This window comes from Rhinatrema bivittatum, chromosome 3, assembly GCF_901001135.1.
Source record: "Rhinatrema bivittatum chromosome 3, aRhiBiv1.1, whole genome shotgun sequence".
NCBI lineage: Eukaryota > Metazoa > Chordata > Amphibia > Gymnophiona > Rhinatrematidae > Rhinatrema > Rhinatrema bivittatum.
The window spans coordinates 188,710,864-188,737,940 of NC_042617.1; the positions used below are offsets into that span (position 1 = coordinate 188,710,864).

The 27,077-nt window shown below is 43.0% G+C and overlaps 1 protein-coding gene across 1 annotated transcript in view; it reads right to left on the reverse strand.

Moving 5' to 3' along the window:
* Positions 1-5,052: 5,052 nt before the first annotated feature.
* LOC115088718 (ZP domain-containing protein-like) overlaps positions 5,053-27,077 on the reverse strand; it is a 74,044-nt gene continuing 52,019 nt past the window's right edge. Inside the window, exons 7-9 of the mRNA XM_029596960.1 lie at positions 25,824-25,989; positions 17,943-18,057; positions 5,053-5,332 (exon numbers count right to left, since the gene is read on the reverse strand). Of these exons, the coding sequence (XP_029452820.1) occupies positions 5,163-5,332; positions 17,943-18,057; positions 25,824-25,989 (451 nt within the window). The 3' untranslated portion in view covers positions 5,053-5,162. The remainder of the gene's footprint in view (positions 5,333-17,942; positions 18,058-25,823; positions 25,990-27,077) is intronic.

The following is a 27,077-nucleotide window of genomic DNA, read 5'->3' on the forward strand; positions in this document are numbered from 1 at the left end:
TTAACACATACATTATCGAGCATGCTTGACATTAGAAGCAAACTAGATCATATTTATAACACTAAAAACATAGGTAAAAAAAGAAAAACATATCATATGATCATCAGCATTTAGTCAACACAACTGGTGGAGGTTATACAAAAAAGAAACAATAAAAAGGTGAAAAATATCCAACCTAACGAAATCAAAGGCTTCATATCATAGCCATCCTATGAATTAATAATCTTCCTCTGGAAAAAATTCTCAAATTGTTCTGGATCGTAAAAGAAATACTCAGCATTCCCTAATTTGACTAACATTACACAGGAATTTTAAAATACCTCCTAATGCAATCACCCTCGGCTTTTTCTCAAGAAAGAACTTATACCTATGTTGAGTTGGTTTTGCTATGTCAGAAAAAGACAGCTAATTTATGACCAAGAAAAAAACATGACCAAGTCTAAAAAATATTTTTAGTGTCCAATTCCTATTAGGCTCTAATGCATAGGTTGCCAACTATGTTACTTTTGAGGAAATATCTACCCGAGACTCTTGTAAATAAAAGCAGATAAATCAATATTCTCAAATGATAAATCAGGTCTAAGAGAGGACGTTACTGAGGGTTCAACATTTCCCCTAAACAGAAGATAAAAGACTTTAGTAGAAGGATGGAATAGCTTCAGAAGGAACTTTAATAATAGGGAGGTCAATATTCAGACATAGCCTGCTAAGAACCATTTATGAAAATGCATTATGGCATTATCGTGGGTGTTAGGGCCCTAACACCCACGATAATGCACACAATATTTATTGCAACGCATGGCGTGAATGCAAATTTTATGAGTTTATTCAAAGGAGCAGGATCAATGAAAATGTGGGGGCACTATCACATGTTTTTAACACCAGAAATTTTGGGGTATTTTCAGTGAGAGAAAGAGAAAGCGAGAGCCTCTGGGGTGGCACACATAGTAGTCAACTATTTATACCCCTATAGGAGGGCCAGTTAGTAAGTCGAGATGAGGTTTTGGTGGTGGTCTAAGGTTTTGGGGTCAGATTTACATCACAGTGAGACGTACGAACAACACAGTACACATCAGGGAAGATTTGACGTGATTTGGAGTGACGAAAGTCTCACAAAGATGAGATTTCTACAATGTTCTCTCACCCTAGCTTGATGGACTCTCTACCAAGGTAGTATCAAGCACTACAACAGAACTGAACACTGGGAGGGAAACTGGCTTTCTCCCTCCAGAATTGTATATCGTGCCATACGAACAATAGATGGAAGCCAAGTCTCAGGGCTTAGCGAGACTGATGCCTCAGTAGGAACGGAAGCTGAGCCTTCAAGCTCCTGTACCCCTGAAACTTTAGTCTGGTTGGAAAAAAATGTATCCAAACTTGCCTGAGAAGCTGGAAGAGGAACAGCTGCTTTGGTTGGGAAAGCACAGATTACTCCCTTCCTCCTCTCAACCCATAATCTGATCTCACAGCAACCCAGAGACCTCAGCAAACCTGTCCTAGGGGTACGCCCTTTGGTGTGCAGCTTTGGCATGTGCCAGTGACTGTGCGCCACAAGGCGCAGCAGATATATTGGGATCAGTCACCTCCAACATCATCTACAGAGTGCCAGAATAGCATACAGATGAATGGCCACCTCTCCAGAGCGTATCAAACTACCTACATTGCCACAAAGTCCGCGGGTAATTTTTACTTGTGGGCATGCACAAATTTTCAGAGTAAAAGTACATGCATAATTCTACTTTGAAAATTGCTCAAGTATATATTACCCACAGAAATTTGCACCTGTTTTTTCTGCAAGCAGTTTCTCCAGCCTAAACTATGCTCAGGCAAAAATGCCCACATATGCACATATATGGGCTACAAACGAGCAATGCGAATTTTAAAAAGCCACGAAGTACACGTGTATAGACCTGTGTGTGCACCAAAAATAGGAGGGTGGAAAATGGACGGGGCATGGGTGGAGCATGCGTGTTCCAAGGTGGGGCCAACACTTATGTGCGTAACTCTGTATTTTAAAACCAGAAATTGGGGCGCACATTTGCTTGTTATCCCCATAACTTTACTGCTGCTCCTGATGAGGAGCAAGTCTGTAGATCTTGAGTTTTAGGGCTTACAGGACAGGGTGGGGGGTCTGGGTCAACAGCAGTGCATGTAGGTTAAAGAAACAGAGGGTTCTTGAAGACCGTGATATTAACTGGGCAAACTGGTGGACTAATTGGAAAAACTGGGATGACACTCACACAAACATGTTTTAAAATCCGCTTATACACAAGCGTAAAAGCTGGCAAAGTCCTATGGAAGATAAGGGGTAGACTTTCAAGCATACGTGCACAGCCAGGAGTGGACTGGGAGGGAACTTCCCTACACCCCTATCTAAACTCCCTCCCTCTTCCCCTGTCCTGCCCACCCCCTAAACCCTACTGATCTATTTTTTTTTTTGTTTCGCAACTTACTTTAGCCCCGGAGCTGAAGTAAGTTGCACGTGCTGGCTGGCTGCTGGCGTGTGAATCATCAGGACAGTGTACAATGGCGCTGTCCTGGCCCGCCCCCAGCCCCACCCCTCCCCATCCCTTTGAAGAGGCCCGGCACTTGTACACGTTCCAGGGTTTATGCATGTAGCCAGGGCCCTTTGAAAAGGCCCAACCACGCGCATAAACCCCAGGATTTTCATGCAAGCCTTTTAAAATCCGCCCCTATACGAAGTACGTTTGCTTGAGGTATCTCTTAAAATTAGGTGCATACTTATGCGTGGGAGGTGTATTTTAAGACATATGCACACAAGTGCATGCACGATTTAAAATTGCAGCGGGTCTCTTCTCGCATGCCAATACACATGCGTATGGGAGCATGTGTGCTTATTTTAAAATCAGCCTGTATATGCAAAGCTGTGAAAATCCAAAACTATGCACTTAAAGGTGAATTTTAAAAGCCCAGTATGCACAGCAATTGTGGGATGAGCACACAAGTTGGGCTGGCACACATGGACCAAATTTTAAAAACCGCCCAGCTACAGACATATCTCCCACTGCACGCACATCTGAAAACTTTTCAGCGATGGGGAATGGACATGGTCTGGGTGGGTCATGGGAATTTTTGTTTCTTATAGATTACCTTGAAGGCATGGATGAACTTTCTTGTTCTCACATTCAATGTTTGAGATCTTTATGGAGCCAGTCTACAATTCCAAAGCTGTATGAAAGCACAGTGATTGCAAGCTCATTGATGGCAAGTATTTTATTCCATGCTCTTAAAGCACTTTTCAATACCAGTTTCAGTCTTTTATATTGCTGTTTGCTGATCTTTTCTTGCTATGATTTGTACTTTCTCCACTTCCAGTTATTTATATACACCATCCTGCCTGCTTTCCTTTATATTACAGTCTTCAATTTGAGAGATGTTTTCAGTTTTGTTTAGTTTTCCTTTAAGGAAGGTTCGCCCTAGCAGAGTTGTCCGGGCTAAAAATCATCTTGATTTCATTGTTCAACAAAGTATGATCACAGGAGCTGTAAAGCTTCAAGCCATCTACAAATAGTCTGTGAAATGCTATCTGTGAATCGTTAATGTCTCTGTGATTAAAGCTCAATCTGTAGGCCCTGCAGTTAACAAGAGTACTTAGCAGATTCAGTGCCAGAGTAAACAAGAGAGGTGAAAGGAGCTCCCTGAAATGTTCCTCACTGGTTCTTGATGTTAGTGATGACAAATTGTTCATCTTCATAATTCAAGTAAAGTGTAGTTTAAGTAGAGTGTAGTTCATGTAGAGTGTAGTTTGCCACATTTTTATGGTGACTTTGAGATATGTAATCAATCCATGGTTTATTTGGAACTTTCAGAGCAATCTATTATCAAGAGTGTGGGTTGCTATCAAAAGCTTACTTATGCTTGATCTATGCTAAACTAAAATTTCAGATTTTTTTTACTGCTGGCATGATGGATTTATTCAGCATTAACTGCTATTCGGTTACATATGGTCCTCTTTTATTACCCTTCAGTTTTATCCCCATGATGTTATTAGAGTCAATGTATTTTATCAGCATGTTTTAGAGTGAACAGTAGGTCGTTTTGGGGGACATTTCTTGTGTCTCCTTTTAGACGACGTATTCTTCCTGCTAGTAACCATTGTGGCACTAGTTCTGGTTATCTGATCAATTGATTTTTGCAATTTGCTAGGTTTTGCTGGTGAGCGAGCATAACATATCGATTCAGGAAATCTCTTTTAGGCCTATGGCACAGCAAGTTAGAAAACAGCGTAGGGAACTGGCTGTGGAGAAGAAGGGCACAGGTAAGAGTGTGACTTGCTCGATGAATGGAGTTTGTGAGAAAAGGTATAGGGAGAGAGAAAGGAAGATAATTATTAATGAGGAGCAGCAAAGTGAATGCATTTATAGGTGAGTAAGAGAAGCTTGAACTGTATGCAGAAATGGATAGCGAGCCAATGCAGCAACTTCAGAAGAGGGATTACAGGGTCATAGTGAAGTTAAAGGAAGATAAGTCATGCAGCTGAATCTTGAATAGATTGCAGTGGAGAAAGAAGATGCAGCAGAGGATATGCAAAGAGCAAATTGCAATAGTCTAAGTAGGAGATGATCGTGATCCTTATGCAAGTGATCTTTATTCATTATTTTTATGTAATTTTTAAGAATGTTGTCAAATTATTTTGCCTGTAAAAATAATTTTGACAGCATTTCTAGGAAGTGTTTTTCTGTTTCCAATGATTACTACTACTATCCTGAGATTATGCTGATGGTTTTGTTAGTATATGAGAACACCTTTTCATTTCCTACTTTTATTTAGTTTTGGTTTTTTTGTACTTATTTTGTAACCCTTGTATTTTTGGACTTTTTTTGTTCTTGTATATCATTTTCACAAAATGTATACAATTTGCCTCTCCTACATATTATTTTCATATTTCCCCCAGATATTTGCTCTTACAACAGTTACAGTTTTTGTTTTTTAATTATCATATTCATTTCCTAGAGGCCAAAAAGAGTTTGGTAGAAAATGGCACACAGTGAATCACTCTATATTAAGTGAATTTTAAAATTCTGGCTCCAAAAAGAATTAATTTTCAGATTTGAAATAGATTTCCTTGTAATTTATGAGCAAAAGTCAATCAGTATTAATTTTGTGATTCCATGCATCTTGGAAGGAATGGAGAATCCTGATCATGAAGCAGCTTCTGAACTGTGCATATTGGACAGAATAAGTGGTGCTTGTGCTGGGTATGCTCTTCTTTCTTGATACAAAAGTTTCCCAAAGATAGCAGTAATCACCAAAACAGCCAGTAATATGCCTCCGAGGACCATGCTGTCCACTGGTGGGAGATTTCCTGTATCTGAGAAAAGAGGATTTATCGGCATTTTAAGAATATTATAGGCAAACACTCATTTTTAGTGCAAATGAAATGTTGGGCCTTGAATATTTTATTTATGGGGAGAAACTTTAAAATGAACATAGAGTTCTAAAGAAAACAAAAATAACGAGATTATAGAACTGGTATGTTTAGTATTTTTCATGTAGGGATGAAAGCACTAACGTAGTAATTCAGTGCATCCATCTGTCTATCTGGGGAACCATAATTTCCACAAACGTTTATTGATTAGGTTCAAACTTGGGGGTTGGGGAAGGTGGAGTATGTGCCTGACACATAACAACTGAAAACAACATTTTTCTGATAAGGATGAAACTATTTTCAATATGGTCAAAGTTGAAAAGCTTGGTTTTCACTTCCTCCCTTGACCAATTAACAGTGATGAAGTAGAAAATGATTTTTTTTCTCTTTGGTTGAAAAACAAAACAAATTTCACTTTGGAACCAGGAAGCAGGATCAGAGAAAGCTAGATCAAAGGAGCACAAGTAGAAATATTTAGGACTGAGGCGTAGAACGAGAGAGATTTGGGCCAAGGAAGCAGAAATGGAAACTTGAGGCCAGAGACCAAGAGGAAAGAAACTCAACGGATAGACTTGGGAGCTGATTAATGAAGGATATTTCCACTAGATAGATACTGATTAATCAGCAGAGAAAAGTCAGCATTTTCTTAAGATGAATCTTAAAAAGATAAAGGATTAGGCTTTGGTTGTACTTTAAAAATAAAGGAGCAGTATAAGTCAAAGTACAGCACTAAGCATGAGAAGACTAAATAAAGTATCCTGTGAACTGTTCTTTTATAGAAAAATACATTGTACTTAAATATAACAATAGAGTTCATATACAAGTGAAAATGTTAATACAGTCCACAAATCCTCAAATCATGCCTGGTAGAACAAAAAAACTTAAACATGACACACCAAAAAAACACATAAATATGTACAACAAAAACTGTCAGTATTATGTAGCAAAAAATACTAAAAAAAAAAAAAAATACTTGAAGCACTATCAAATAAACGTTTTAGCATGATGTATAATTGACAGGAGAATTCTCTCAGTTTATAAGTTTCTGAACATTCACATAAGTTTTATTTTACAGAAAAGCGGCTGTGTGATGGAATGTATGCATGCCTGTAGCTCTCATGGATTGCAGTTTCTGATGAGCCTCCTTGAAGTGAAACATAAGTCATGTTGGAAGACTGAAATCTATGATACATAGATACAGTATATATTAATCTTCTAAACAGGGGAGCATCATTATCGGTTTAAGCATTTTCTATCTGCTGTTTTAGTTTTCATTACTACTTAAAGATTATTATCTGAATTTCAGACAAGTTTTAACTCTTTGAACTATTTTAGACCAGTAGCATGTCTATGGCCAATATGGCCACAGCCATAGGTACCGCTACCGTTGTCATGTACCCAGGAGAGCAGTGCACCTGTCGTGTACACAGCAAAAGAAAAAGCAGCGCGGCCCTGTTAAAATCGATGATGTGGTCGGCGCAGCCTTAGTAAGTGGAAAAGCAGCGCAGCCCTGCTGCCAACGCTGCTCATTCTGACGGGGTCGCGTTGCTTTTCCACTTACTAAGGCCATGCTTACCATGCCATAGATTTTGGTGGGGCCATGCTGCTGAGGAAGGAGGAGCAGAGTGCCCTGCCGGAAGTAGTCCAATGCCCCATGGCCGGAAGTCATTCCCTTGGCCACTGGGGCTCAGGAAGGATACTGCTGCTGCCTGCTAAGTTAAGGAAGAAATGAGTGAGAGAGAGCATGTGTGCATGTGTGTGGGAGAGTGAGAGAGCGAGCGCCTGGGTGCTTGTGTGTGGGAGAGAGAGAGAACAAGTATGCTTGTGTGTGGGAGAGTGAGAGAGAGCATATGTGTGCACAACTACCCCAGTTACTCTTTGCCTGCTAATCCATGACAATTTTAGGGCATCTGGAAATCAAAAGTTCCAAGGAATGGATAACAGAGAATTTTTTAAAATCCTTATTTTAATTGTTGGGTGTTATTTGATGTGACTGTTTTGAAATATTTTATTTATGTTTTGGAAGATTTTTATATGACCTTTTAACTACTGAATGTTATTCTATTCATTATCGGCCCAATTTTAAAAAACCTGGTGCACATTAAAAACGGAAGTTATGAGTGTGGCCTTGCCGTGCTCACACGCCGCGGCAATTTTCAAAGGCCCGCAGCCACGTGTGTATCTCCCGGTATGCGCCGAAGAATGGGTTAAAGAAAAAGGGGCGGGCCGGGACAATGCCATTAGACACTGTCCTACTGAAGCGCGTGCCAGCAGTCAGCTGGCCAAGAAACAAAATTAATTAGCAGGGTTTTAGGTGTCGGGGCAGATAGGGGAAAAGGGAGGCAGGTTAACTAGGGGTGGTTTAGGAAGTTCCCTCCTGGGGAAAGGGCCTATCATGTTGCCACACGCATCTTATAAAATTCCCCCCTTACATGCATGAGTTGGCACTCGTGCGCACATGCAATATAAAATCAGGTGTGCATGTGCGTATGGGTAGCAGATTTTATAACATGCGTGTCGACACGTGCACGTGCTGGGCACCTTGCACTGGCCATGGGCATTGCTGTACAAACATTGAACAGAGTCTCCCAAGTCATGATGTCACGTGTTGTGTAATGGGTGAGGGCACAGTTTTTCATTTTGCCATAGGCGCCAAATTTACTGACTACAGCTCTGAGCAATTTATTTATACATTTCTATTCCACAATATCCATACTTCTATGCAGAAAACTAAAACAGTCATAAAAAAAATTCCAAAAACAACAGATAAAAACAAAAACAATGCTGTATTTAAGTAAATTGTGTTAGTTTATAGGAAGTGTTCATTATAATTAGGGTTTCTGATTTTAGGTATTTTTAAATTGTAAATTTAGCTGTTTATTTCTGAGCTAATTAGAGAATCTTTGGGATACCAAAAATTGGTGTTTATGCTACATAGGTATTATTATTAGGTACCTTTTGCAGTTGCATCAAATTCATACATTTCGGGGCACCATGTGAAGCGCTGACTTTGAAAAAAGCAGTGTAGTAGAGCTTCTGCTGGCCTATTTTATTATTATTCTATTTTTGGACTTTAACCTGCTGAAAAGTGCTAGAATGGCAACTAAAGATCTCCCTAAAAAAATCAATCACCCGAATGTGGGCAGAGAAAGCAGATAAGAAAAGAAAGCAGGAGAAATCGATAATAGAGAAAGCCCGGGCCAGTAGTATGGCTGATGATTTGTCATCAGAAGATGGAGAAGTAATGGAGGTGCAGCTGTTAACAACACTGAAGGAAATACTAAAAAAATATTTGGACGCTTTCTCTGAAAAAAATTACCCAAAATACGGGAGCAAAAATGGTCCGAGTCGTGAATAAGATAGAGAGTCTCGTAGATTCAAAGACGGAACAAGAGGAAAAGCTCGCTAATGTGAACACCCAAATCTGTGACTTAGAAATTAGAGATGTGAATCGTGTCCTCGATCGTTAAGACGATCGATTTCGGCTGGGAGGGGGAGGGAATCGTATTGTTGCCGTTTGGGTGTGTAAACTATCGTGAAAAATCGTTAAAATCGTGAGCCAGCACACTAAACCCCCCTAAAACCCACCCCGACCCTTTAAATTAAATCCCCCACCCTCCCGAACCCCCCCCAAATGCTTTAAATTACCTGGGGATCCGGCGGTGGTCCAGAACGGCGGCGGTCCGGAACGGCCCCCTCAATAGAATAGTGTTGTCTTCAGCCGGCGCCATTTTTCAAAATGGCCGCCGCAAAATGGCGGCGACCATAAACAAAAACAATTCGACGGAGGAGGTCGTTCCGGACCCCCGCTGGACTTTTGGCAAGTCTTGTGGGGGTCAGGAGGCCCCCCCAAGCTGGCCAAAAGTTTCCTGGGAGTCCAGCGGGGTTCCGGGAGCGATTTCTTGCCGCGAATCGTTTTCGTACGGAAAATGGCGCCGGCAGGAGATCGAGTGCAGGAGGTCGTTCAGCAGCGGTCCGGAACCCCCGCTGAACGACCTCCTGCAGTCGATCTCCTGCCGGCGCCATTTTCCGTACGAAAACGATTCGCGGCGAGAAATCGCTCCCGGAACCCCGCTGGACTCCCAGGAAACTTTTGGCCAGCTTGTGGGGGCCTCCTGACCCCCACAAGACTTGCCAAAAGTCCAGCGGGGGTCCAGAACGACCTCCTCCGTCAAATCGTTTTTGTCTATGGCCGCCGCCATTTTGCGGCGGCCATTTTGAAAAATGGCGCCGGCTGAAGACAACACGATTCTATTGAGGGGGCCGTTCCGGACCACCGCCATTCTGGACCACCGCCGGATCCCCAGGTAATTTAAAGCATTGGGGGGGGGGGGTTCGGGGGGGGGGGGGATTTAATTTAAAGGGTCGGGGGTGGGTTTTAGGGGGTTTTAGTGTGCCGGTTTTCCTGCCCTCCCCCTTCCCCCGATTTACGATTTTTTAACGATAAATCGGGGGAATTGGTATTGTATCGTGGCCCTAACGATTTTTTGACGATTTAAAATATATCGGACGATATTTTAAATCGTCAAAAAACGATTCACATCCCTATTAGAAATCTCTGTGACCGCATGAGCCATGAAAGCTGATGCTCTGGAACAAAGCTGTAGCATTGCCTATGGCCAACGTGGCCGCAGCCATAGGCACCACTACCGAGAGGTGCCATAGCACTGCCATGTGGGGCCTCCCTAAGTGCAAAAGCAGCATGGCCCACTGACTACGTTGATGATTCTGGTGGGGACACGCTGCTTTTTCCACTCATAGGCATAAGAACAGGGGAAGGGCCGCTGACAACGGGCGAAGTCTCATTGGTAGCAGTAGGACGATGCATGATTTTCTTAACGTTGCTCACCTCCACTGTGCTGATGCGATCCCCTCATTCACCTTCCCTGCTCTTGAACAATTGAAGGATCACAGTCGGGAGGGAGGAAGCTGCCCGCGCCACAAGGCCACACTCCTTCAATTGTTCAGGAGCAGGGAAGGTGAGAGAGGGCATTGCAGCAGCACTGCAGGGGTGAGCAGCATGCACTGAAGTCATGCCCTGGTCACCTGCGGTGAGTGAGGGGATTGTGGGTGAGAAGGTGTAGGAGGGGGGAACAAGATTGCTGGGGACTGGGAGGGGAGGGGGAGAGCGGAACAAGATTTCTGGGGAGTAGGTAGGCTGGGAGTGAAAAGGGGGCTCAGGAGCAAGACTGTTGGGAAGTGGAGGTCAGGCAGGGTAAGGGGACTGCTGGGGAGTGGGGGGGGGTCTGGGTGGGAGAAGGTTGCAGAATAAGGCTTCTGAGGGGTGAGGTTGTTGGGATGGGAGAGGGGTCTGGAGAGCAAGACTGCTGGGGAGTGTAAGATCTGGAAGGGCAGAGGGGGCTGAGGAGTAAGACTCCTGGGGAGTAGGGTGTCTGGGAGATGAGAGGAAAGGGGAGCAAGACTACTGGGGAGTTGGGGAAGCAGGGGCTAAGGAATGAATAAGTCTGCTGGGGCTGATAAGCAAGACTGCTGAGGATGGGTATATGAGAGCCAGAGAGCCTGTGCATGTGTGTATGCATATGAGAGCCAGAGAGTGTGTATGTGTGTGTGTATATGAGATCCAGGAGCCTGTAAGTGAGGAAGAGAGAGGTTATGTGTGAGAAACAGTGCCTGTGTGTGAGAGAGGAGGGGGTTATGAATGAGAGTCTGTGTGTGAGAAAGGGGCAGTGGAATTTCCACTTACTAAAGCCCCGCCAACCACGCTGTCAATTTCAGCAAGGCCATGCTCCTTCGGAGGAGGAGGAGGTGTGCACCCTGGCCTGCCCTACTGGAAGGAGCCCAAAATCAGAGCTAGATCGGCCCCCATAGCTGGACTGAGGCCTCCGGAACAGCCACTGTGCCGGGGGATGGCGCGCCGGCAGCTGGCCGGCATGTGCAAGTTACATCTGCCCAGAGGCAGGTGTAACTTCAACGATAACGGTAGGGGGGGTTAGACAGGGTTGGGGGCGGGTTAGATAGGGGAAGGGAGGGGAACGTGGGGGGGGGGGGGCAGAAGGAAAGTTCCCTCTGGAGGGAACGGAGGAAGCCTGCGTGGCTCAGCGCACGCAAGTTGCACAATTGTACACTCCCTTGCGCGCACCGACCCTGGATTTTATAACATGCACGCGGCAGCGCGCACTTTTTATAAAATCGGGCATAGATTTGTTTGCGCCGGGTTTGCACGAACAAATCTATGCCCGCGCGCAGGTTTGAAGATCTGCCCCATACTTTCTTGCTTTGTCTTCCACACACATGCTTTTCTCTCACAAGCATACACGCATGCTCTCTCTCTCCCACATACATGCTCTCTCCTCTACATACATGCTCTCTGTCTACCACATATACACACATGCTGTCTCCCACATACATGCCCTCTTTCCCACACATACATACATGTTCTCTCTGTCTCCCACATATATGCTCTCTCTCTCATTCTCCACAGAAGCAGGTAGAGATGTGAATCGTGTCCTCGATCGTCTTAACGATCGATTTCGGCTGGGAGGGGGAGGGAATCGTATTGTTGCCGTTTGGGGGGGTAAAATATCGTGAAAAATCGTAAAAAATCGAAAAAACGTAAAATCGCAAAACCGGCACATTAAAACCCCCTAAAACCCACCCCCGACCCTTTAACTTAAATCCCCCACCCTCCCGAACACCCCCCCAAATGACTTAAATAACCTGCGGGTCCAGCGGCGGTCCGGAACGGCAGCAGTCCGGAACGGGCTCCTGCTACTGAATCTTGTTGTCTTCAGCCGGCGCCATTTTCCAAAATGGCGCCGAAAAATGGCGGCGGCCATAGACGAACACGATTGGACGGCAGGAGGTCCTTCCGGACCCCCGCTGGACTTTTGGCAAGTCTTGTGGGGGTCAGGAGGCCCCCCCCAAGCTGGCCAAAAGTTTCCTGGGAGTCCAGCGGGGGTCAGGGAGCGATTTCCCGCCGCGAATCGTTTTCGTACGGAAAATGGCGCCGGCAGGAGATCGACTGCAGGAGGTCATTCAGCGAGGCGCCGGAACCCTCGCTGAACGACCTCCTAAAGTCGATCTCCTGCCGGCGCCATTTTCCGTACGAAAACGATTCGCGGCGGGAAATCGCTCCCTGACCCCCGCTGGACCTCCAGGAACTTTTGGCCAGCTTGGGGGGGGCCTCCTGACCCCCACAAGACTTGCCAAAAGTCCAGCGGGGGTCCGGAAGGACCTCCTGCCATCCAATCGTGTTTGTCTATGGCCGCCGCCATTTTTCGGCGCCATTTTGGAAAATGGCGCCGGCTGAAGACAACAAGATTCAGTAGCAGGAGCCCATTCCGGACCGCTGCCGTTCCGGACCGCCGCTGGACCCGCAGGTTATTTAAGTCATTTGGGGGGGGGGGTCGGGAGGGTGGGGGATTTAATTTAAAGGGTCGGGGGTGGGTTTTAGGGGGTTTTAGTGTGCCGGCTCACAATTCTAACGATTTATAACGATAAATCGTTAGAATCTCTATTGTATTGTGTTCCATAACGGTTTAAGACGATATTAAAATTATCGGACGATAATTTTAATCGTCCTAAAATGATTCACATCCCTAAGAAGCAGCAGGCAGCAGCAGTCTCCTTCTTCAGCTCCCACAGCCAAGGGAAGTTGTTCCCTTGGCTGTGGGAGCTGAAGAAGGAGACTGCTGCTGCCTGCTGCTTCTGTGGAGAATGAGAGAGAGAGCATATATGTGGGAGACAGAGAGAACATGTATGTATGTGTGGGAAAGAGGGCATGTATGTGGGAGACAGCATGTGTGTATATGTGGTAGACAGAGAGCATGTATGTAGAGGAGAGAGGATGTATGTGGGAGAGAGAGAGCATGCGTGTATGCTTGTGAGAGAAAAGCATGTGTGTGGAAGACAAAGCAAGAAAGTATGGGGCAGATCTTCAAACCTGCGCGCGGGCATAGATTTGTTCGTGCAAACCCGGCGCAAACAAATCTATGCCCGATTTTATAACAAGTGCGCGCTGCCGCGTGCATGTTATAAAATCCAGGGTCGGTGCGCGCAAGGGAGTGTACAATTGTGCAACTTGCGTGCGCTGAGCCACGCAGGCTTCCTCCGTTCCCTCCAGAGGGAACTTTCCTTCTGCCCCCCCGCCCCACGTTCCCCTCCCTTCCCCTATCTAACCCGCCCCAACCCTGTCTAACCCCCCCTACCGTTATCGTTGAAGTTACACCTGCCTCTGGGCAGATGTAACTTGCACATGCCGGCCAGCTGCCGGCGCGCCATCCCCCGGCACAGTGGCTGTTCCGGAGGCCTCAGTCCTGCCCCCAGAACGCCCCCGGGCCCGCGCACCGCCCCTTTTTCAAAGCCCCGGAATATATGCGTGTCCCAGGGCTTGCGCGCGCCACCGAGCCTATGCAAAATAGGCTCAGTGCGCGCAGGGGTAGATTTTCTTGGGTTACGCACGTATGTTTCACGCGTAGCCTTTGAAAATCTGCCCCTATGTGTGTGAGAGACAGAGAGAGCATGTGTGTAAGAGATTGACCCCACTTCCTGCAAATCCATGGCAATTTAAGGGCATCTGGAAATCAAAAGTTCCCAGGCCTGTATAACGGGGAATTTTTTAAAATTCTTATTAGTTTTAATTCTTATTTGATGTGTTATTGGAAATATTTTATTGGTGTTTGGAAAATTTGTATGTGAGTTTTAAAATTATTGAATGTTATTCTTTTTATTGGTATGGTTTTACTAATTTTATTGTTTTTTGAGGAATGGTAATACTTCTGTTTTTCCATTGCTGCAATGCATATAGAATTTGGTTTTTTGCAGTTTCCACTTCAGTTTTTGTCTGTACATTTCTATTTATACTTTATGGTCTCTGTATTCTATTTTTGAGGGTCTATCTGTGTTTTGCATATGTCACTGAAGTGAGGTATTATAATAGTATGTAGATTTTATATAGGGATTTATAGCAGCTTGGCTTCTTCTGTTTTCTTAATAAAGGGGCGGATTTTAAGAGCCCTGCTCGCCTAAATCCGCCCAAAACCGGGCGGATTTAGGCGAGCAGGGCTCTGCGCGCCGGGAAGCCTATTTTACATAGGCCTACCGGCGCGCGCAGAGCCCCGGGACTCGCGTAAGTCCCGGGGTTCTACGAGGGGGGCGTGTTGGGGGCGTGTCGGGGGTGGGCCCGGTCGTCGCGGCGATTCGGGGGCGTGTCGGCAGCGTTTTGGGGGCGGGTACGGGGGCGTGGCTATGGCCCGGGGCGGTCTGGGGCGTGGCCGCGCCCTCCGTACCCGCCCCCAGGTCGCTGCCCGGCGCGCAGGAGGCCCGCTCGCGCGCGGGGATTTACGCCTCCCTCCGGGAGGCGTAAATCCCCGGAGAAAGGTAAGGGGGAGGTGTAGACAGGGCCGGGCGGGTGGGTTAGGTAGAGGAAGGGAGGGGAAGGTGAGGGGAGGGCGTTAGAGGATTCCCTCCAAGGCCGCTCTGATTTCGGAGCGGCCTTGGAGGGAACGGGGGTAGGCTGCGCGGCTCGGCGCACGCCGGCTATACAAAATCCATAGCCTTGCGCGCGCCGATCCAGGTTTTTAGCAGATACGCGCGGCTCCGCGCGTATCTACTAAAATCCAGCGTACTTTTGTTTGCGCCTGGAGCGCAAACAAAAGTAGGCTATTCGCGCTCCTTTTAAAATCCGCCCCAAAGGGTGTATTGGTGTTTTAGATCTGGTGTAATATTTGCAGTGTTAACTTTCATAAGCAGAGTTGTTGCTTTTTGAGAGCTGGCAGTTAGTATTGTTTTGATATAGAAAGTTTATTTCATTATAATTCTGTTTTCTTAAGGCTCTCTGAGGGTCATGCCCATGCCCAAGATGCATTACAGTAGGCCTAATACCATATGAGTTCCAATTGTCTCTTGCTTTTTTGCAGGATTTTCTTGTTGGCACCACAGCAGTGTATGTAAATATAATATACATATTGTAAGTGATGTTGTTACCTTAAGAGGACTGTGCATTGAATGCCATTTTTCATGTAAAATCTGTTATACATGCATTTTTAATTGTGTGTGAGGAGTGTGTGATGGGGTGGGGGGAGCAAGGCTGTAAGGTTTTCCTAGGGCACCTAATACCCTTGCATCGGCCGTGGGCGTTGCTGTACAAACATGTAACAGATTCTCCCAACTCGTGATGTCATGTGTTGTGTAATGAATGAGGGTGCAGTTTTTCACATAGCCATAGGTGCCACATTGCCTGGCTACAGCTCTGTGTGAATGTGAACCTATCTGGGGTGTGTATGTGTGGGAATGGGAACCTGTCTGAAGTGTGTGTATGTGTGAAGAAAGTTTGTGCTGCCCCATTAATCCACGACATACTCAGGATGACTGGACATGAAGTTTTAGGTATGAAGAGCAGTGAATTTTTTTTATCCTCGTTGTTTTAATTATTAGGTGTCTGTGTCTGCCATTTTGAAATATTTTATTGCTGTTTGGAAAATTTAAATTTTGTATAAGCTCTTAATTATTGCATATTATTCTATTCCTTAGCGCATTGGATATATTTTTATTAGTATGGTTTTATTAATAGGATTGATTTATATTCCTTGATTTTATTGTTTTATGATTTATGAGGATTGGTAATGTTTATTTCTCCATTGCTGCATTACATACAGAGTCTGGCTTGTTGCAGTTTCCAGTTCAGTTTTGTCTATTTCTATTTATAATTTATGGTCTCTCTATTCTGTATGTGGTGAGGGTAAGTCTATGTTCTGCATGTTTAACTGAGGTGGGGTATTCTGCTAGCTTGTAGTTTCTGTGTAGGGATTTACAGCAGCCTGGTTTGTTCTGTTTTTCCCCACAGGATATATATAGATGTTTGAAGGCCTGGTATAATATTTGCAGTGTTGCCTTTTCATAGATAGGATTGTTCCTGTTTTGGGTGCTGGCAGTTAGTACTGTTTTAGTATCGGAAGTTGGAGAGGAGGCTTGGGAGCAAGATTGCTGGGGACTGGAGGGAGAAAGGGCTTGGGAGCAAGACTGCTAGGAACTGGGAAGGGAGAGGGAGCAAGACTACTGGGTGTTGGGAGAGAAAGAATGCTATCACTTGTTTCTCTGAGATGGAATGTGGGAAGAATTAGATTTTCTCTGTTATTTTTTGGGAAATGTGTATCTGAATAATACTAATTTGTTTTACAGTACAGGGACAATTTGGAAATTTTGGAAGAATTTAGAAATTTTAAATCACAATCCTTGGCTCTTGGTCTCATTCTTTATCAGAGGCTGTTTTTGTTTGCTTGCAGTACAAAAGAGTGAAGGGGCAAAGGAAACTCTTTTGACGTCCTATCTCCAGGCAGGGAAGCTTTTGCCTCATAGGCAGATCACGACAGTTTGTCATTTCATTTGTTTTCTGGGATTTGTATTAGTGAGACTTTCTGTGACCGCAAGCATTTTTACAAGGAGGATGGGGAGGGGGTGGGCGCAGGGATGCAACAAATATGCAGTGCCCCCCAGGCACCAGAGACCATTGGTATGGCTGTGCCACCTGGCCAAGATGAAGAAACAAAACTTTGAAATGCTAGCAAAAATTAGAAAGGCAAATGAAATCTCCCATTATTTTAGCATTGCGAAATTTAACTACTCCAGTACTGATTGGGTTAATGTTTCATCAGGACCAATGTTGCCAGATGCCAAAAATGTTTATAGCCCAAACTTATAAAATGTTTTACCTTATAAGTGATGAAAATTCTAACTAAAGGAATTGATTTGTATACTGCAGTCTCTGCTATCTGCATTGTACAAATCAACTTCTTTTCATCACTTATAAGGTCTAAAATTCTTTACTGATGTCAATTTTAGAATGGATACCTCTGAATGAGTCTAACGCCACACATCCTAACCCCAACCCACCTACCGAAAACTCACCCCGAAATAAAAGTGTCCCCTTGCAATGGTCCATATATAGAATATAAGACTGAGCCTTATAAAGAATCTCTCTCTCCTGAGCCTAACAGTACACATGTCCTTCCTGCCTATTTAAAATTCATGTAGCTCCCACATGACCCACTTACACACATATATGGCCATTTTTGTACATGCAAGGCTTTTAAAATCTACCTTTATGGACAAAAATAACAAAAAAATTGAATTAATTCTTTTCCTTGGTCTTTACCCAACATTCCTTGATAGTGATGATTTTTTTTTAGCAACTAAAGCAAATCTCTGTGATAATGGAGGATGGAAAACAGCAACTAGGCATACTAAAGAATAACAAATCATCAGGACTGGATCTACTTTTTGGGATCTGCTAGATACTTATGATCAGGATTGGCCACTTTTGGAGACAGAATGGACTCAGTGGACCTTGGTCTGACCCAGCATGGAAATTCTTATATTCTTATATTTTCCTCCCTTGACCTAAATTTACCCCAGAGAATGCCTCTCTTTAACTCAGCTAAACGTTAAGCATGATGTGAAAGACTGCACATACTTTTACTCCAGCAGAGAAGGGCAACTTTCAGCCAAACCAATTTACCCATATAAATACTGACTTACTTATGTAAATGGCTTTAAAAATTGTCTCCATATTTAAAAGTAATGTTTAGTAACTTACTTAAATTGACTTCTCCAGTTTCTGGCAGTTTTCGTCTTATTGGGCCATAAGAAACTGTATGTGTTGGACCTGTTTCCCTTCTAATCCTGGCCACTCTGCCATAATTAGGGCAATTCTGTTAAAAACAGCAAAGTATAAACATAAAAGATATTTACAAGGTTTTAAGTAGAAAATTGCAGAAGTTAGCAGAAAGGACATAAATGTATTTATAAACCCATGTTTGAATACCTTAAATCACAGAACAACGGCCTCCCAGAGATCCCGAACATAAGAAATTCTCACCTAACACAAACTAGAGACAGAGCGATATTTATTTATTTATTTATTTATCCTTCATATTTTGATATATATATTTGCCAAGCAATGCCACTGTCTTTGCACATTACAGTAAAAGGAGTACAAAACCAATACAATAAAACCTATTATGGTATACAGTAAATAATCATCCATGTTCATGTTTAAGGTGCAAAACCACATGTTTACTGCAGGTCCCATTATTTCTAATGGGGTCAGTTCATTAAAATACTAGAAGAACTGCCAGCACGTTTTCATGTCAGAGCAAATTGTAAAGGCTTGCACAATCAGTGTACATGATCACAGCAGATTGCAATTCTGTGACTTCTCATCATTTATGATGACTTTTAAATTTCTGAAAATTTTACTCCCCACACCCCCTTCAGTTTTTGCTCAAAATGTCATACATTCTAGAACAGCCACTGACATGTTTTGTGCCAGTGAATGTTTCTCTCTTTCCACTCATCCTGATTTGTTTTGTGAGGTGCTTTGACTTCTTTGTGCACTCTGACAGGTACATTTGTGATTCCCCAAATCAGCACAACTCTCTCCACCCTCCACAACTCCCTCCATCCCCACTCTCCACTCCGCTAACCTTTGCAGGGTTGCATTATCTGCAGCGCATCTTAGCTTGCCAAGCATATTGTTATTATTCCCCTTTGTTTATTTCATTAATAAAGCATGTATCCTGCCCTTGGAGTTCACTCTCTATTTTGAATTCCTATACAGTGAGTTTCACAACAGCTACAAAGCCAGTCCACACATCACAGTAGATGAACAGCGCTTCCCAAAGAAAGACAGGTACCAATTTTTTCAGTTCATGGTTTCTAAGCCAGGCAAGTAGGGCTAGAAATAGAAATAGACTTCAAGTCAAAGCACCTCACAAGACAAATGAGGATGAGTGAAAGTGAGAAACATTCACTGGTTGTTTTAGGGTGTATAATATTTTGATAAAAAACTGAAGGGGTGAGGTGGGGGTAAAATTTTCAGAAATGAAAGGTCATCATGTAATCTTGTTTTTAGTAATGATATGCAAGGTCCTGTGGATACAGTAGAGAGTAGTGTGTACAATAGAGAGAATAAATAAAGGCAGGTATTTGTATAAAAATATTTCATGAGACGTGCAAGCATGTTAGAAGGAGAGAAGGGGCAAGATGTGGTCAGTCAGAGGTGAGAAAAGTCTGTAAAGGTTTGAAATTTTTTTCCCTGTATCTGCTTTGTTTACTAATGCTCTTGGTTTTAGCCTTTATTGACAAAAACTGTAAATAAGTCATTCATTATCTCTTTGTATTGTTTGAGATGATTGCATCAATCTTCAGTTTGACTGATATTAAAGTCAATCAACCTTTAGAATTTCCTCAGTGTCTTATCAAAGATAAGTGCTTCCCACTAAGAGAACTACTTTTCTTGTGCAATAATTTACAGAAGCATCTATTTGAACCTGATTAAATCAAGCTAGGTATAAGCACTGTATATCATACTATATATTTAGGCCCAACTTGAATAACATTATGGATATGTACAACACTGACAGTCATAAATGTTGAAAATTCACAGCATTACAACCTGCTGTGATCATGTACCCAGGTTGAGTGAGGCTTTACACTTCTCAAATGCATAAAAATGTGCCTGTGGTGGTTCTAGTGAAATTGTATTTTGATATGAAAATCATCATCAAATACCTGTAAAAACACTTAGGGCCGGATTTTAAAAGGTCCGGCAATGCATGTAAAGCCCAGGGCTTTCAAAAAGGGGTGGGGAGGGACAGGGCATGGGCAGGGCGGGGCAGTCCGGGGTAGGGTCAGGCTCCCGGCACAGTGGCCATATTTGCCAGTGGGCCGGCACACGCAACTTACTTCAGCCCCAGGGCTGAAGTAAGTTTTGAAACAAAAAGAAAACATCAAAAAAGGTAGGGAGGAAAGGGGAGGGAGGTAAAGGAAGGGAAGGGAAGGTGGGGTGGGGGGGAAGGGAATGGGGGAAGGCAGCGCGGCTCAGAGCGGTCTTAGCATGCGCAAGGTGAACAATTGTGCACCCCCTTGCGTGCACCGACCCCGGATTTTATAACATGCATGTGCCTGTGTGTGCATGTTATAAAATTGGGCGTACATGTGTACATGCCAGGTAGCATGTACGCATGTACACCGTGCACGCTGCTTTTAAAATCTACCCCTTAAAATGTAAAAGAAAGATAATTTTATTTGTATAGTAAATAATTCTTACATTTTCTTTCAAGTATAGGGCGTAACACATAGTTGCATATTTTTGTACTGGCTGCAGTTCTAGGGTGGCTGTCATAGACTGTACCACCAAAACTTTGAAAAAATTGACAAAATGCAGAATTATTGTCTATACTTATTTCAGCGCATCAATTTATGTGCATTAAAAATATTTGTTTTCTTTCAATTGTTCTGCCTAAACATAGCAGAACTAGGCCCCTGTCACATGGTAGGAGCAATGGAAGGCTTGTGCCTTCTTAAAAAATGGTGCGGGCCATCCATTGCTCCTACCATGTGACAGGGGCTGACCAATGGCACCGGTAGCTCCTGTCACTTGGTAAGGGCAAAGGGCCACCGGCACCATTTTGATTACTAGCAGCCGATGGCCCGAGAGTGGGAGATCGCTCCCGAGACCCCCACTGGACCACCAGGGATTTTTGGCAAGTCTTGGGGGGGGGGGGGGCGGAAGGGTGGAGGAGTTGAATTTAATTAAATTTGAAGGGTTGGGGTGGGGGGGTTGTTTGTTTGTTTTTTACATGAAATTGGGACGAAGAACGTTTTCTGATCCAGGGAGTAGACCGAAATGGCCCACCCCAGACTCGAAAACGAAACAGCAATGAAAAACATATTTATGCACACCACTAATGTGTGTACACAAGTGGGTGCGCATCCAGGTCCATTTCAGCACAACTTTCTTTCTGCTATAGATGAAGTGTAAGTGAGAATAAAACAATTTCTAGCCACATATGAACTGATTTAGGGGTCTGGTTTAACTGAGAGGAGTGCAGGCTAAAGAACCAGGGGGAGGGCTTAAGAACTTAGCCGTTGATTTGGCAAACTGGTGAAACTGGTCATAGCCTGGCTGCACTCCTATTATAAAATTCCTTCACTTGTGTGTCTCAAAGTTGACATTTCCTTGCTGTGCATGTACACTCTTCAAATTAGGAGCACACATACATGCACCCACACTATTTTATAAATATGTGCGTACTTGCACGCACAATGTAAAATTTCAGTGCATCTAACCGTGCGCCCATATACATGTATATATGGGTGTCCATGCGCCCATTTTAAAGTTAGCATCTAATGATGCAAGTTGCAGTGAACCTTCATGAATAGGGATGAATATACTGAAAGCCTAGTAGAAAGAGTTGTTTGTCAATGCTGAGTGTAGAAGAAAGAGAGCCTCTGGATTCCCAGAGAGAAGGTGAAAGAAATGAAAAGACTTTAAGCAAGGAAAAAAAACAATACCAAAAGCATTTGCTTCAAATGTCTGCCGAGAAGGAGAAGGAATGTATAGAGGAATTAGAACAGAGAGGTAATGGTTACATCCTGGAGACTGTGCTACACATAGCCAAGATGACCAATCCGTACCCTCGCATGATATCCAGCCAGGAGAGACTGCAAGGAGTAGAACGCCTGACATCAGAAGGTGCCTTGGCCATCCCCAGTACATTCATCCCATTAACACTAGGGAGGGAAATCTTCTAGCCCCAACTGTGGAGGGCATTAGCATCCTTTTGTTGGAAGACATTTTGTTGTGTCAATGACAATGGATTTGTATAGGAAGGTCTAAAGTGTGCGCTGGTGCATTTTTCTATTCCAAAGAGAAGTGAAGCAAGATGTCATAGCTCAAGGACCTGTGGGAAAATACTTACAGTGTCATCTATTGCAAATGACCTTCATCTTTCAGCTGTGATACTTTCCAGTAGCTGAGCCCTTTCAATAGCATGCACACTAACTGGTCGATTTTAAAAGCCTTGCGTGCACCAAACCAGAAGCTATGCACGTAGCTTGGACCCACGCGCACTGCATGGATTTTAAAAAACCCACGGCCATGCTCATATCTCTTGTTACGCACACAAAATGTTTTTACAGAAAAGGGATGGGGCGTGGACATGGTCTGGGCAGAGCATGGCGGGGACATGGGCAGGCCAGTTCTAGAGCATGAATTCAGTGCTTAAGTAGTTACCTGCATAAGCGCAGCGGGGTCCCCTACGGTGTAACTTTACTTCTGCTATGAACGGCATGTAAGAACATAAGAACATGCCATACTGGGTCAGACCAAGGGTCCATCAAGCCCAGCTTCCTGTTTCCAACAGTGGCCAATCTAGCCCATAAGAACCTGGCAAGTACCCAAAAACTAAGTCTATTCCATGTTACTGTTGCTAGTAATAGCAGTGGCTATTTTCTAAGTCAACTTAATTAAAGCAGGTAATGGACTTCTCCTCCAAGAACTTATTCAATCCTTTTTTAAACACAGCTATACTAACTGCACTAACCACATCCTCTGGCAACAAATTCCAGAGTTTAATTGTGCCTTGAGTGAAAAAGAACTTTCTCTGATTAGTTTTAAATGTGCCACATGCTAACTTCATGGAGTGCCCCCTAGTCTTTCTATTATCTGAAAGAGTAAATAATCAATTCACATCTACCCGTTCTAGACCTCTCATGATTTTAAACACCTCTATCATATCCCTCCTCAGCCGTCTCTTCTAGCTGAAAAGTCCTAACTTCTTTAGCCTTTCCTCATAGGGGAGCTGTTCCTTTCCCTTTATCATTTTGGTTGCCCTTCTCTGTACCTTCTCCATTGCAACTATATCTATTTTGAGATGTGGCGACCAGAATTGTACACAGTATTCAAGGTGCGGTCTCACCAAGGAGCGATATAGAGGCATTATGACATTTTCCGTTTTATTCACCATTCCCTTTCTAATAATTCCCAACATTTTGTTAGCTTTTTTGACTGCCACAGCACACTGAACCAAAGATTTCAATGTGTTATCCACTATGATGCCTAGATCTCTTTCTTGGGTGGTAGCTCCTAATATGGAACCTAACATTGTGTAACTATAACATGGGTTATTTTTCCCTATATGCATCACCTTGCACTTATCCACATTAAATTTCATCTGCCATTTGGATGCCCAATTTTCCAGTCTCAGAAGGTCTTCCTGCAATTTATCACAATCCACTTGTGATTTAACTACTCTGAACAATTTTGTATCATCTGCAAATTTGATTACCTCACTTGTCGTATTTCTTTCCAGATCATTGAAAAGTACGGGTCCCAATACAGATCACTGAGGCACTCCACTGCCCACTCCCTTCCACTGAGAACATTGTCCATTTAATCCTACTCTCTGTTTCCTGTCTTTTAGCCAGTTTGTAATCCACGAAAGGACATCGCCACCTATCCCATGAATTTTTACTTTTCCTAGAAGCCTCTTATGAGGAACTTTGTCAAACACCTTCTGAAAATCCAAATATACTTTATCTACCGGTTCACCTTTACCTAAAACAAAAAGTGAAGCAGATTTGTGAGGCAAGACCTGCCTTGGGTAAAGCCATATTGGCTTTGTTTCATTAAACCATGTCTTTCTATATATTCTGTGATTTTGATATTTAGAACACTTTCCACTATTTTTCCTAGCACTGAAGTCAGGGTAACTGGTCTGTAGTTTCCTGGATCGCCCCTGGAGCCCTTTTTAAATATTGGGATTACATTAGCCACCCTCCAGTCTTCAGGTACAATGGATGATTTTAATGATAGGTTACAAATTTTTACTAATAGGTCTGAAATTTCATTTTTTAGTTCCTTCAGAACCCTGGGTGTATACCATCCGGTCCAGTTGATTTACTACTCTTCAGCTTGTCAATCAGGCCTACCACATCTTCTAGGTTCACCATGATTTGGTTCAGTCCATCTAAATCATTACCCGTGAAAACCTTCTCTGATATGGGTATCTCCCCAACATCCTCTTCAGTAAACACTGAAGCAAAAAAATCATTTAATCTTTCCACGATGGCCTTATCTTCTCTAATTGCCCCTTTATCCCCTCGATCATCTAACGGTCCAACTGACTCCCTCACAGGCTTTCTGCTTCAGATATATTTTAAAATGTTTTTACTGTGAGTTTTTGCCTCTATGGCCAACTTCTTTTTAAATTCTCTCTTAGCCTGTCTTATCAATGTCTTACATTTAACTTGCCAACGCTTATGCATTATCCTATTTCCTTCTGTTGGATCCTTCTTCCAATTTTTGAATGAAGATCTTTTGGCTAAAATAGCTTCTTTCACCTCCCCTTTTGACCATGCCAGTAATCGTTTTGCCTTCTTTCCACCTTTCTTAATGTGTGTAACAAAAAAAAGATACGCTAGTTAGCAGGGTTTTAAGGTTCAGGGGTAATAGGGTAAAAGGGAGCATTAGGAACTCCTCTCCTTTTCTGGGGCGAACTGGGAGTGAACTGGGACAAAGGGCTATTGTGTCAGTGAGCAAAGCTACTAAAATTCCCCCCACTTATGCAGGCAAGCAAGCATTTGCATGCATGCATCAATATAAAATCATGCGCACATATAACACGTGCACGAATAAAATTGCCGCGTTCATGTATGCCCGCGCATGGGTCTTAAAATATACCTCTAAAAAGGTAACACCTATTCCAAGGCAGGTGTTATATGATAGCCATTGGAACTTGTAGAGCCATGGAAACTGTGTACTTTGTATCCAGGGATCTGCAAGCTTATTTTCAAAGGAAAATCCCTTTTAATATTTCCGACCTGGTAGAGCCCACAGGTACTTCAGTACTTACAGAGTTTGCAGTGCCTGGACATTCTTTGCTGAGATGTCTCCGACCCTGGTATCCCCCTTTTTGAGACAATGAGTAGGGCAATTTTCAAATGATTTTCTCTGTAGGTAAACACTTATTTACCTATGGGGAACCCATTTGAAAACTGCATCCTTTGTGCCTTAGTAAGCACAAAGGATGCACCTACTAAACCTGAATTTTCATTAGATCTTCCTTCATTTGCAAGTGCATATGCACCCATGCCAACAAAGTCAGGTGCACACTAGGGAAACTGTGCACATTATGTTCTTCAACATGCACATTAAACAGCCTTATAGCATGCATGCTAACCTTCAGTGCATAGGCCCCTATATTTATATATCTATATATGTATATGTATATAAAATTAATTACACCACACACACATCACAATACAGGTTTAGCATTTTTTATTAGGTATGCTATTAAACCTTTTACCCAATCCATAAAAAGAAGCTTTATAAACTGGAAAAATAGAAATCAATTTCATTCATCACTATCCTTTCTCTTCTGCCTCTCTAAAAGTGTATTATAAGTCTTTATCTGAATCCTAAGCATTTGGTTACTATATATTAGGGATAGGGGGGAGGTAGAAGCATATTTTTATTTTGATCAATAATAGTCTGATCTATTTCATCTTCTATTCTGTGTTATTAAATGGATATTGTCCTTTTATCTATATTTTTTGGGTGTAAATATACTTGATAGACAAATTATGCTGCTCAGTGAATTTATTTTCATTCTGCCCCATTTCTTGTACTTACTGGCTTACAGAGAGCTGCTGTATTGTGACATATCTGAACAGTACAGTGCAGGAAGATATCATTATGAGAAGGCCCAACAAACTTGAACATCTGGATTCTAAACATTGCTTCTGGAGCAACTCCATTCATTATTATTGATAGTGTTTCATCAAGAGAGACTTTACAGCTGTAAAATAAGCAACATAAAATTTCAAAATAAAGAAACAATAAATCATGCTTGTTTTGTTTACCATTTTTACATTTCATTGTAGCTATATCATAAAATTCAGTATTCAGTCTCATTCTGTTAATGGATGTAGCTCAGTAATTTGCATAACGAAGATACTTAGAGGCCTGTGTATCAACCTGTGTTAAAACTGGCAGATTATCATGGGTAGTTAGCTGTTTTGAAGTAATATGTGTGACGTTAATGATATGTAGAATGCATCCACGCTAAAATGGCCACTATAGCCATGTGCTTTACATGAGGGGAGCCAGACCTACAACCCTGTACTAATCAGCAAAAAGTTAAAGGATTGGTTAGCACAGGGGTATTCCCCTCAACCCCTGCCACTACCTGATCTTAAATAGGTTGCCCCCAATTCCATGTGGGACGGAATGTAAAATGGTGTTTAGTTCTACCATTTCACCAGCAGCAATTAAGCTGAGAGGAGGTAAGAGGAGTACAGGAGATGCTAGGAAAAAACTCCACAGAAATCCATCTTAAATGGAGCAGTGGAAGTGGCCTACATGGACTTCCTTAAAGCTTTTGACATTGTTCCGTTTAAAAAAAGGATGATAAACAAAATAGCTGTGGGAGAAGGTCAGAAAGTTGTTAAATGGGAGAATAACTGGTTATACAGAGAATATCAAACTGGTGGTGGGATGGCGTTATATGTTAAGGATGCCATAGAGTCAAAAGAGGATAAAATTTCTGCAAGAAACATTTTTCAGTCTGGGATTTTTATTGACAGAAATTCCATGTGTGATGGGGAAGAGTATACTACCATCCACCTAATCAGGATGGTGACACAGACTTTGTGAAATGCTAACAGATTACACAGACTATTGAAAATGGAAAAACCATAATAATGGGAGAATTAAATTACCCCATTATTATTATTATTATTATAAATGTATTCCTACACACTCCACAGTTTGTGGTGGCGTGTTACAAAAAATCCATAATTTAAAAACAAATTAAAACATACTAGAACGGGATCATCCTTGGCATCTTACTCTGGGAAAAGGACCTGAACAGATACTAGCCAGTTG